This window comes from Agelaius phoeniceus, chromosome 8 (genome assembly GCF_051311805.1).
Source record: "Agelaius phoeniceus isolate bAgePho1 chromosome 8, bAgePho1.hap1, whole genome shotgun sequence".
In the NCBI taxonomy this organism is placed as follows: Eukaryota; Metazoa; Chordata; class Aves; order Passeriformes; family Icteridae; genus Agelaius; species Agelaius phoeniceus.
Window position 1 is genome coordinate 26,504,536 of NC_135272.1, and position 12,004 is coordinate 26,516,539.

The 12,004-nt window shown below is 38.9% G+C and overlaps 1 protein-coding gene across 2 annotated transcripts in view; it reads left to right on the forward strand.

Moving 5' to 3' along the window:
- Positions 1-10,753: 10,753 nt before the first annotated feature.
- PIGK (phosphatidylinositol glycan anchor biosynthesis class K) overlaps positions 10,754-12,004 on the forward strand; it is a 66,750-nt gene continuing 65,499 nt past the window's right edge. Inside the window, exon 1 of one of the 2 annotated variants that reach the window (XM_077182381.1) lies at positions 10,754-11,320. In XM_077182381.1, coding sequence (XP_077038496.1) covers positions 10,805-11,320 — 516 coding nt within the window. In that variant the 5' untranslated portion in view covers positions 10,754-10,804. The remainder of the gene's footprint in view (positions 11,321-12,004) is intronic. The other variant, XM_054638304.2, reaches the window with a different exon arrangement.

The following is a 12,004-nucleotide window of genomic DNA, read 5'->3' on the forward strand; positions in this document are numbered from 1 at the left end:
TTGCTTGCACCCAGTTTACCAAGAAACCAGCATGCTCAGTGCCAGTGAGCTGTCCCCTCTGGGAGATCCCCTGCCCCAGTCTTTGCTCCCTGCCACTGGTACCCGTGGTTTTCTTCGGTTTCGGTAATCACTGCAAATATTATACAGCACATGGCCAAACTATAGTTCCTAAGGGACCAAAACAGAAAGTCAGTATTTCCCATTCACACTTCACTTTTGAGGCCAGTCAATTAATCATTAAATATATACACACATTAATTTTGATTCACTCAGGTTTTTTTAAAGAAAATATCTTGCAGCAGTAAGTAAATGACATCAGATCAGCACTTTTTTTTTTTTCATTAGCCAAAAGGAACCTTCTTGAGCAAGTATTTGTGCACAGATCTGAGATGATCTTTATTTCAGAAGCCGGCATTGTCAGGCATTCATTAAATTTCATATAAGCTATATTCCAGTATGCTCTTACCAGTTATGTTTTTTCACTAAGTTCCATGTGAGATGGCCTGGGCTATAATTCTTTATGCCACCACCCTTATAAAGTAGTGGTCTAGCATATTCCCAGAATGTAAGTATTTCAAGAGTTCTTAGAGTTCCTTTCCAGTTTTTCCCTTTCCTGTTCTTTCCAGCTGTTTTAAAACTCTGATACAACTTATCCAAGTTATTTTTAGTGACTACTATTTATAAAACTTACTTGACTACAGCTCTAATGGAGAATGTTTCATTATCATGCTATGGTATAGTTACATCATCTGATCATTTATGTACAGAACTGAAATATGTAGTGAAGCCTTTCAAACACTTTTGATAAATCTATGAAAGGATATGGCACAAATGTTGTAAGGATTGTTTTCTGTCTTTCTTCAGAAAAGCTGCTCTTTTAAATGCTGTTGCACCTCTCTGACTATTGGCTTTTATGTCATTTTGTTTCCCTTCTCATTGTTTAGCAGTTCTTAAATCTGTCACATATATTTCTTGCAGCTTCTAGTATTTACAATACAAGTTTTTCTTATATATCTTTATTTTCAAGGCATATTGCTGCTTTTTTTCTGTCTTGTTAACATTTCTTAAATAATTCCCAATTATAATGCATATTTTCGTATTTAAATTTTTATCCTTGATTTGGCTTATAATAGGATACTGTACAGCATTATGTAACTTAATAAATTCAAGGTTATTACCTCAGAAAGTCCTTAAATCTCTGAGAGATGAAAAGCAGGAGGTCCTCTAGAGGTTTTCCTTGTCCCTAAGACAGGGGCTCACTACTGGAGAGAACACAGATTGAGCACTTACACAGACCTTCTGTCTGATCCATTACAGCCTCTTGATGGTTTTGCTTTTATTTTATGTCAGTTAAACTGAATCTCTCCCTCTCCCGACAGTGTTACAGAAATTGCTCTATGGGAGGATTATTTCATAAATAAATTTACCATTTCTCAGTAACTGATTAATAAATTCTCCAAATCCGTGGATACTGATTTTTCAAAAACTTACAAATGTGGTATGGTTTTTGTCCAATAAAGTCCTAAGGATCCAACCACATATTTCAAGGTTCTAATCTATGCATTGTCCCCTGTTAATAATTTCTGTTCATCTAGTTTATTCTTTATGAGCTAAGAGAATTTGTGTAGCTGTAGGAAAAAAACACTAAAATAAAACACAAAAAACCACAGCAAAATTCAGTCAATAAAACAGGCTTGAACTGAATAATGACTTGTGGGTGTTGGTTGTGGGAATAGAAAAGAATTCAAGCACAGCTACAGACCTCATCTTGGGAACACTGTGGAGCTCAAGATTGTTAGAAAGTACAAGTTCCTGTTACTTGGCATTTGGGTTTTATTTCAGTGGTTAAATGGACCAGTGCCATATGACATTATTTCTATAACTTGTTATTCAGTCATACAGTGAAAATCTTCCCTACTTGAAAATCATCGTTCACAAAGTACAGCTCCTGAAATGATAAGCATCTTGACTATTTCTTTTTTTGCTAAATGAATTTCAAGTAATACCAACTTCCTGTATGAAAGCCTTAGAAAAGTCACATAATGATTTCAGGAATTGCTCACACTGAGAAAACTTCAACATTTTTTGATGCTTATATCTTTACAGTAGCTCAAAACATTGTGATGTTAAGTCAAAGGAAAAAAGGGAAATTTCATTTGATATATTTTGTTCTTATCTAGGATCAAGAAGGATTCCTGGATGGGCTATTTTCTTGTATGAAAGGCATTTATAAGTGCAGATTTTTTTTCTCTACTCAAAAATGAGGACCATTAATTTTGGTCAGGTAGGTGGTTGGTACATGCATTTGAAAGAATAAAATAAATCTTAAGGAAAAAAAAAGTCTTGTTTCACGACATCACAATTTTTTATAATTAGGATTCACAATGGAATAATGTTGGCATGTTCTGTTTTCAAAAGTGGCCCTGGTGATAAATGTAACATTCTGGTAAAAAAAGTTTCCTATTTTCATATTCAATGTGTATCCAGTATTCAGCACAGAGCAGTAGCTGTCAAAATGTTGGTAAGTCACTGGTGTTTACTTCTCCCTGTTAGTTTTTTTAGAGCTAAAGCACTTTGTATTTTATATTCCATAATAAAGTGAGGAATGACTGTCCAAACTTTCTTTTCTAGACACAGAAAGGCTGTAACTTTGGCAGGTATTGGCTCACAACTCTGAATTCTACTGTAAGGAACACATTTTGGGTGGGGGGGAGGATTTTAATTTTGCCTAAGTCATTTCTTAATGATCTAATGTTCTTGAACTCATCCCTTTAACTTCTTGTTCTTGCATTGCAATGAATAGAATGCAGTATCTAGAGATTAAAATATGCACATTATGTAATAATTAGATACAAATCAGAACATAGAATGTAGGCAAGATAAAGAAATTGCACCTGAAGATACAATAGGCTAAGTTGAGAGACGTGAGAGAAACTGGCAAATGTTTTAACCATAGAAATGTTTTAATGTTAATTTGAAATTCATCCTGCCTTTTTGCTGACATACAAGAACATTGCCTGAATTTAGTCACCAACTTCAGTGAATGCTTTCTTGACAGTATAACAAATGAGAATTGGATCAAACACCTGTTTCCCATAGAAGCTGACACCCTGCCAGATGGCTTATTAGCAAAGATAACTGTTGATGGAACTATCACATGAGGGTTGAACTTGAACTCAGGTTCAACATGGCATGGGGTGAAAACTTTTGGCTAAATGGAAGAAAGGATTATAACTTAGTATTTGATAGAATCTAACACCATGTAGTTTATAACACTGGAAATTACTAATAATCTTCAGCACTTGTTGAATCACCAACACCTTTCTTTCTCTTGTCATGCTACCCAATAAAATGAAATAGTTGTTGAAGTGCAGGGCTGCACAGGACCCTTGACTCTGCCTTATAAATACCTTGTTAGAGATTAGGCAATTGTGCTCTGGAAAGCAATCCTCCTTGGCTGGATGTTGGAGTCATGACACAAAGCAGGGTTCAGGAGAAGTTAATTAAGGATCATTGCTTTCAGGAGAACTGACAAAGTTCTGCTCCTATGTGAACTCCTTAGCAGCAGAGACAGGTTACTATAAAATGACATAAAATGTACAAGTGAGAAACTCAGTGGCTGTGCTTTTCTAATTTATTTAAAAATGTTCAGGAATTAAAAAAAAAACAACCTATTTTAACTCTTGTGTATTTGACAAAGAGGTCATTGGCTTAACAGATGAGTTGGTATCATTTGAGCAAGAGTTGAATATTTGAAGAACCCTTAAATTACTCCATTCTTTACAATATACAGCTAAATCACCCCTAAATCAGTTTTGGAAATCGTTTTTTGTGTTACCCTGTAGTGTAGCTGACATTTTTCTATACACATTGATTGAAAATTATTGATTACTGGCTTTCTACTGGAACCTTACTCTATCAGCCTCTGGGCTAGGGAAAAGTGAAACATGACCTGCAGAGGTAGAATGCACAGCTTCCCTAGCTGAGTTCTTTTATTGAAATATGAGCAATTTCTGGAAAAAATATCCTGGTTTTATCATTTAATAGTACCAATACACACACAGACATACTTCCTTTCCAAAATAAATTTTTGATTTATGAACATATGAGGATCTCCTACGAGAGAGAAAATATATTTTGTATCAAGAATTCACAGGCGATAAATAGCATAATGAATAAAGAATAATTTATTTCACAAAAGGATTTGAAAACAAATATGGCAATTTTAGACCATCATAACTAGACACAGAATTACTGAAGGAAATGGAAAAGATAGTTCATACTTTTCTGGTATAGGAGGATGAGGATATAAATAAGGCAAAATATGTTCAGTCTCCTGTGACAAAAATCAATTCATGGAAAAGAATCTGGATTAAAAATGCTTCTAACAACATGGTAATATATAGCAATTTAAAAAATTAAACTGTTTTCCTAATCCTGGGGAAATACACAGGCAAACAGAATCAGATGAAAGCAAAAATGAATACAAATTAGCAACAGTCCAAATTTTTGATTAGTGTTTGAAGCAGCCAGGTTTGAGATCACATGGAATTAACACTGACTGCTTGAGATCTTTCTGTAAGAGGTGCTGTACAGCTAAAAAGCAGTAATTATTTTTACATTTAACAATGTCAAATGATTACCATCTTCACTCTAAAGCTAAGTAGCAAGGAAAGCTATCTACCCTTGACCTCATGTAATAATTTGATGTAACTACTCTGAAAGGAATAGTCTTAATTTGTTCTGTTTGTGAAACTTAGATCTGGAATCCTTACATTTCTGTACCTGGTAAAGAGATGTATTATTGTTTTTTGAGCTATATATTTAATATGCACATGCAGCTAAAATGCAAAGGGTTTTTAAGCATTTTCATAATATTATAATGAGAGAAATTTTGTTTAAGGAAATCCTTAATAACTAAGAGAGTTCAAGTGCAAGAAGGTGATTTTTGCTGAGATAATACTTTTGCAAATGCATCCATTAAGGCACTGATTAATTGAAGCTGATTGACTGATGGGTGTCTTTTCTCCACATAAAAATCAATCACCTTGAATGAACATTTAAATTCAAATGCCTGCCTTAAAATGTAAAAGGTCATTAACTGCAGTAAATGTAGCTTTTACATTTTCATGTAATACAGATATTTAGCAGCAAAAACAACTAGTTCAGGTCACAGGACAGATACATAGAAATGACAGGCACATATTCATGTATTGGTAATTCCAATTATCACTAGGTCTTCTTTTTCTTGATGTTCTCTTTCAGTTAGAAAAATCTCATCAGGATACACTACATAGCACAAAGATAAAAGGTGAAAATGAGGGGCTAGAATTCTTCATTCATGAGTTGCAAAACAGTATAGAAAAACTTTCATGGATTTCACAACAGTGCGATTGTTGTGGGGGTTCTCAGTTTGCACAATATCATCATTAACTTAGGCCACACAATTTGGCTTTTAAGAAAGGAAGTATTTGATGGGTCAACAAGTCACTGATTTACTTTCTTGCTGAATATGTTGGGTTTTTTCCAGACTTTCTGCTTAGTAATAGCTCATCTAATTTTTAAAGTAAAATTCCACCTTGCACTGAGTGCCAGCATTGTCATGGTGAAAAGGCTTTTTACTGCCCTGTGCAGAAAGAAATTTCAAAAAGACTTCATTTTTATAAATCACAGCAAAATCTGGCTGCCAAGCACTATGATTTCAATTTATGAAGTCATTCTGGCATTTGCACTTGGGAAGAGTTTCTGGTAAATGAGCTCACAGAAACAGATACTTTTAATTTCCAAGAGCATGGAGTTAGAACTTATAGTTTATTGAAGGATACTCTATGCTTAGTTCAGCATGAGCACTTTCCACCTGATCCACAACAGCTTTTACACAACCCTGGTAAGTGAAGCTAAAGAGAGAAGAAAATGATCTCTCTGCTTTACACACTTTGAGTAGATTGAGAAATTATTAAGGTTTGCTGATCTGCTCTTGAGCAGCTGCTCCTAAAACTACAACCAAAGTTTTGTCTAAAAATTTCTTGGGCTGTTTCAATCTGCTCTTCCCCAAGTCTCCTGGATAAACATTAAGAACAACAATGTACATTTACATTTTAAAATATTAAGTTATTCCTTTCATTGAGAATATTTCTTTAAATTCCTTAATGGCCTAATTTTGGATTGGTCTTAAATTTTTATTCTCAAGTCACTCTTCCACTAGTCAGGTTTAATGACATTTCAGTATCCATCACACATTGATCTGCATAACCTTTCCTGGCAATAAACTGGATTCAGTTTTAGTCACTGTACAAATGTTTAACGTTAATCAATGTTATTGTACTTGGAGTATGAGTAACCTTTTATAAAGTTGACTCAGGGCTCACTGTAGATCTTATTTCTAATAAGATTTTCATAATACCAACTTTTTCCAGGTAAAGGCATCCAGCCTTTTTGCAAATGTTGTGTTGGTTTTCTCATATAGCTGATGAGTAGTCCTCAATGGAATACAAAACCCCTTGCTTGCAAATAAGACAATTACTTGAAAGACAAAAGGTTATATTTAGATTGCAGGCTGAAGACCAGTTTGAGTACACACAATAGCTTTAAGTATTGGTTTGGGAGCTAAAATGAGTCCATCAGCAACACTGCCCTTTATTTGAGCTAATTTAACCAGCAGAGCTGAGGCCACTTCAGCTCAATCCCTACAGGGAGGACTTTGCTGAGACACTCAGGTATTGGTGTGTTCAGCACACAGGAGATTTATCATACAGATGTCAGAACTGGCAGTGGGATAAAAGTGATGGCTTCTTAACGATTCTAAACCACACAATGTTCTATCCACTGCTTGAAGCCAAAGGTAAAACTGGTCCTAAATTTAGCTGTATTTAGGGCAATTTAATTAAGATTCTTATCTTGTTTCTAATTAAGAAGCCCATGAATTTTCTATTTGAGAATGAACCCTTTTGAAATACCAATGAAAAAATACAATGGGGAGGGTAATTTTAAATAATGTTTTAAATAAATAATACACTGGGGAGGTTTACTGCTGTCTTTTTCCTGATTTTGCTCTTTTAATAATGATTTGAGAAAATATTTTCAGCTTTATCTATTGAGAAAAATATTGGTGCACAAAGACTAAATGTGACCTAATTAACTATCTCAATAAGCTGCCACTGTTTTTCCATGTTTTCTTTTCTCATATTTTACCTTTTTTTTTTACCAACAGAATAAACTGTTGGAATGGTTGGTAACTTCATGTCTTCTGAAGATGAAATACTGGTTTATTTCACAATTCAACAGTATGGAAATTCAATGCCTGGTAATATTTACATCATTAATGACAGAACAGAACTGATGACAAGGTAGATGGTTAATTCATTAAGAACAAATGTCAACTGAATTTCATTGTAGGCTTCAAGGCTTTTGCCTGTGTTCTATTCTGACCTCAGAAGGCCTGTAAAACACTATTGCTATAATCCCACTTTGTAAATAACAGTAACAAATACTGTCTTGTTTGATTCCAATGTGGAGTTAAGCCACTTGATGCTATGGTTGAACAGAAAAAGACACTCAAATGTACAGTCTACTGTGTTTAGCCAGAGTACAAAGAGAATCTATTGATAAACACTCTTCAGTACATCTGTTTCAGCTAGTAAAATTAGAAATAAGGATTCTTTCAAATGATTTTCCTTTGGAAGTTCTGTACCTATTACTCTCACTATATTAATTTTGCCTACTTTTTGTCAGTATTAATTTGCTATTGTAAATCTTTTCAAAGTATGACCATTCTTTAGTCAAGACAGCCTTCCAGTAACAGAAGGGGAAAACACCCAAATGAGTGACTGTTGCCATTTTATCAGCTGAGATACCAAACTACTAGACTTGTTTTGGCATTTTAAAAATCTATTGTATTGACAGTCAAAAGGAATAAAGCAATAAATCTGCATTTTTAAGTGCGATAGTAGAGTTCAGCTATTATTGATGATTCCTTAAGAATCACTCTTGTTGACTTCTGTCATTGCAAGAGCTTATTTAATTTTTCTTTTGGAGCACAACAAATACAGCCAAAGATAGATTTTTTTCTCTTACTCAGGAGACAATTATCAGACAGTACATGCAAGTTTAAAACAAACAGGAAAGCAGACACAGAACAGTGATCAAGAGTATAGAAGAAGGAAGAGATGCACTGTGATACAAATAAGTAATATAATCAAGGTTGATGCCAACAAAATTAGGGATATTTAATTGGTATTTTTGGTACAGAAAAAAACCAATTTCATGATTAGAAAGTGTCAGGTGAGGTCTAGTATCATAAATCCCTGTTTTAGGAGCTTATGGCGTTACACTTGGGATTTTTGCTCCTCCTCAGTAGAAGGCAAGGCTTTTTTGCTCCATGCTGGACAGGAACAAGCTGACAGATGGTTCATAAAGGGCAATTTCTAGAGGGTATAGATTAGAGGATTAGGGCCTGAGCAACCTGCTGGAGGAGGAAAGAATCTGGAAGGGCACCAAGATGTGCAGCAATGTGAATACCAGCTGCAGTTACAGCAGCTTTTTAAACAATTGTTTTAATTACAAATAAGTTTGGAATACACATTTGGTGTCCTTTCTTATTACTCACCATGAAGTACAAGACACATTGTGGCAAAGGTCAAACTAAAGACACTCAGAGCATGAAAAGTACTGTTATTAGCAGAGAAACAAAGCAGAATGAAGAAACAGGAGCAGACAGCATAGAGCTTTTCTTCTAGACAAAAAAAAAATAATCCTGTACAGGCATGGAAATATGTACTGAGAGCTGCCTAAGGGAATAAAGATGAAAAAAATGAGGACAAAGCTGTTGGTACTGTCTTACTGGAGAAAAAAAAGAGAAGTGATACCACCTCCAGGAATAATGCCTGAAGCACTGGCACACTCATACATGTCTGATGAATACTAAAGCCCAGAAAGATTGAGCCTGTAAAGAAATAAGAGCCAGAAGTAGAAGGAGAATTAGATCCATTAGAAAAGACACTCAAACAGGCTAAGGGAGTTCAGAAGGCAAACCAGAGACAGACCTAAGAAGGTGATGCTCTGTATTACACAGAATATTAATCAGAGGGAGTAATGGCCATTCTTTTGGAATATTCCAAAGAGTTTGTGCAACTGAGCTTGCCTTAACTCAGTGCTGCCTCTGCCGTGGGATGGAAAGGCAGCAACAGGACCTGAACACCCACAAACGAAGAGCAGCCCCTGCAGTGTGGCTGTGGCTGATCCAAACACTGCTCACACACTGCAGACGACACCAGGGGACACAAGAACTGGGAGTGTGCAGCTATGCATCAGCTATGTATGCAGCTATGTTTGCAGCTTTTGCATCAGGAGCCAGCTGAACCTTCCTGGTGGTTGCAAACCCAACTACATGTAACCATGAGAAATACAAGTGATCTTTCATGTAAGGAAAATTTGCTCTGCTTTTTAACTGGTGTTTATATCATTCCAATGGCACGTGAGGGTTTTTTCCACTTTGTCAGTTTATTTTCTTAAGTAGCAAATCGTACACAGTGACCTTTAAAGAATGCTATTAAAACTATAAAGTCCAGCATTCCAGAGAGTGAAAAAGTTACAGTCATCTCTCATACAAATTTCCAGAGGTTCAGGAGTTTGTAAGCAAACAGGATGATTTTAAATTTTATTCACAGAAAAGACATTCATTACTTCTCATGTCAGGAATGTTTCTTGGTAAACCAAAAGTCACCTTTTGGCCATATTTGACATAATTTTTCACATGGTACAAACATCAGGACTTATGTCTGGTTCAAAGATGCATCATCAGGATACAGCTGCTGACATTATTTCTGTGTGAAAAGGTCCATGTTACAAAGGATGAATATTTGTAATAAATGTGAAGAGCAAGGAAGTAAGCTTAACTGAAAGAAATTCAGTCACAGGCTCAGACCTTCTGTCACATGTTTTCTGGGCAACTCCACATAGGAGCAGAAAGGCAATGAGGTGCTATCTGAGTCAAGGCACATGAAATCAACTCATCAGTTTACCAAACTGCATGAATATATGCTTGGAGAGATCCTTTAGTATTATCCTTGTCTATCCTTTAGAATTACTGACACATCATGACCACATCTGAGAATGATCAAGAGACCTAAGTGGAAGCATTTGAAGGGGCAAGAAAAAAGCTTAAGTTTGCCCTAAATTCATTTAGCTTTCTGGAAGAAGAAGACAAACAGTGCAGCTTGCAAGCAGGCACCAAGAGAAAGTGACAGCTATAGCAACTTCTCAGCAGGTTCACAATAGGTTCACACAGGAGAAGGGTTCAGGCACAACAGGAGCTGGTGGCTATGGTATTCTGAAGGGAGTAAGTACCATCTGATAACAGGTGATTATTTTTGTCAAGGAAACCAGTGATGCTTTAAAACAGCAAACGTGATGCTATTGAAATTCCAACATCAATACATGGAAATGTGCTTCTGTCTGAGAAAGTCATTACTGGTGACAAGTACATGGAGCAAGATATAGCTTCCATGGTTCAGGGCAGATTCTGCATCTTCACTAATGGAAGGCATCAGGCAATCAAACAAAGCAGTGACAAGATGAGATAGTGGAAATTAAAGAATCATACCAAGTGTTTCAATACATTGAAATAAAAATTTGATGATGCATCAGCTCTGAGAGATGAATACACTACAGGCAAAGCTATAGCGAGGCTTCATGAAAAAAAAAAAAAATCTACCTTTAGATCCCACTCCCTCCCTTGCCAAAGGTAGTTCCTCTCCCGAGCCGACCCCTCCGCTCTCCAAGCCAGCCCTGCGGCCACCAAGACCTGATGACACCCTCGGCTCACAGCTCGCCATGGCCTGCTCTCTTAGAGCCCAGGATTTCACGGAATTCTTGGAAGGCGGCTGAGAGGAAGGGCTGCTATTACCCCGCAGGAGCCAACCAAGCCATAGGCGGATGCGCGGCCGGTGTTTTCCAGCCCCGGCTCACGACGGAGCCACAGCGAACTCGCGTGCCTAAGGCCACGCCAGACCGGCTGCCATTACCGCCGCTGCCCTGCCAGCCCGGGAGAGCTCAGTGCGTGACCAGGGCCCGGTGCATTCACAGCAGCGGCCCCGCTCCCGAGGCGCCGGGCCGACGGCAGCGGGCAGGGCACGGCCCAGGGCCGGCGGCGCTCCCGCCCGCGGAACTTGCGCACAGGCCGCCGCCCCCCTTCCGGGCCGGGCCGCGCAGGAGGCGGGCTGAGATGGCGGCTGTCGTGCCCGGGGCCTCCCGGGCCCGCGCCGCCGCGCTGCTGCTGCTGCTGCTGGGATGCTGCGGCGCGGCGCTGCCCGGCGGCCTCCAGGTACGGGGCTGGGGGAGCCGCGGCGGGGCCGAGAGCGGGCGGGCGGGCGGCGCCTGAGGCTCGGTCCCTGTCGCCGCCCCTCGGCGGGCAGGGAGCGCTCCCGTGGGCTGCCCGCGGAGCTGTCCGGAGGCGCTGGCGGCACGCAGGAGGGGCCCTGTCGGTACGGCGGACACCGATACTGAGCCGCGGTCCCCAGCGCTGCCTCCCGGCGGGCGGAGCCTCCCGGCGCTGCCCCTGGGCGGAACCGCCGCCGAGAGCGCCGGTGCCTTGTTCGAACTACTGAAAGTTACAAAGCCTCAGACTTTTCATCCTCTTACGGGTTTCTGAAATTCACTTTCTCCCTGGCCACGCACTATAACCTGTGTTAAGTGTCTGATGCCCCTTGCCGGAGCCGGCGGACCGGGTGCGGGCGCTCCCAGGGTGGAGGAGCGGCCCGGGCGCCCCGGCCCGGTGCCCGCTTGTACACGGCAGGTGCCAGTGGGTTTGTCAGGTGGGAGTTATTTCATGTTTCAGCAATTAGCTTAATGCACTGTGCCCACGCTGCATCTGGAGTGTTGTTTGCTTTTGAATTCTGCGTTATTAACAAGTTGTTATGCTTGAAATTAATTACAACTAGGACCAAACAACCCCCGCACCTTGAACAATAGAAATATTCTTACAATCTCTGGATGACTAATTAAACTG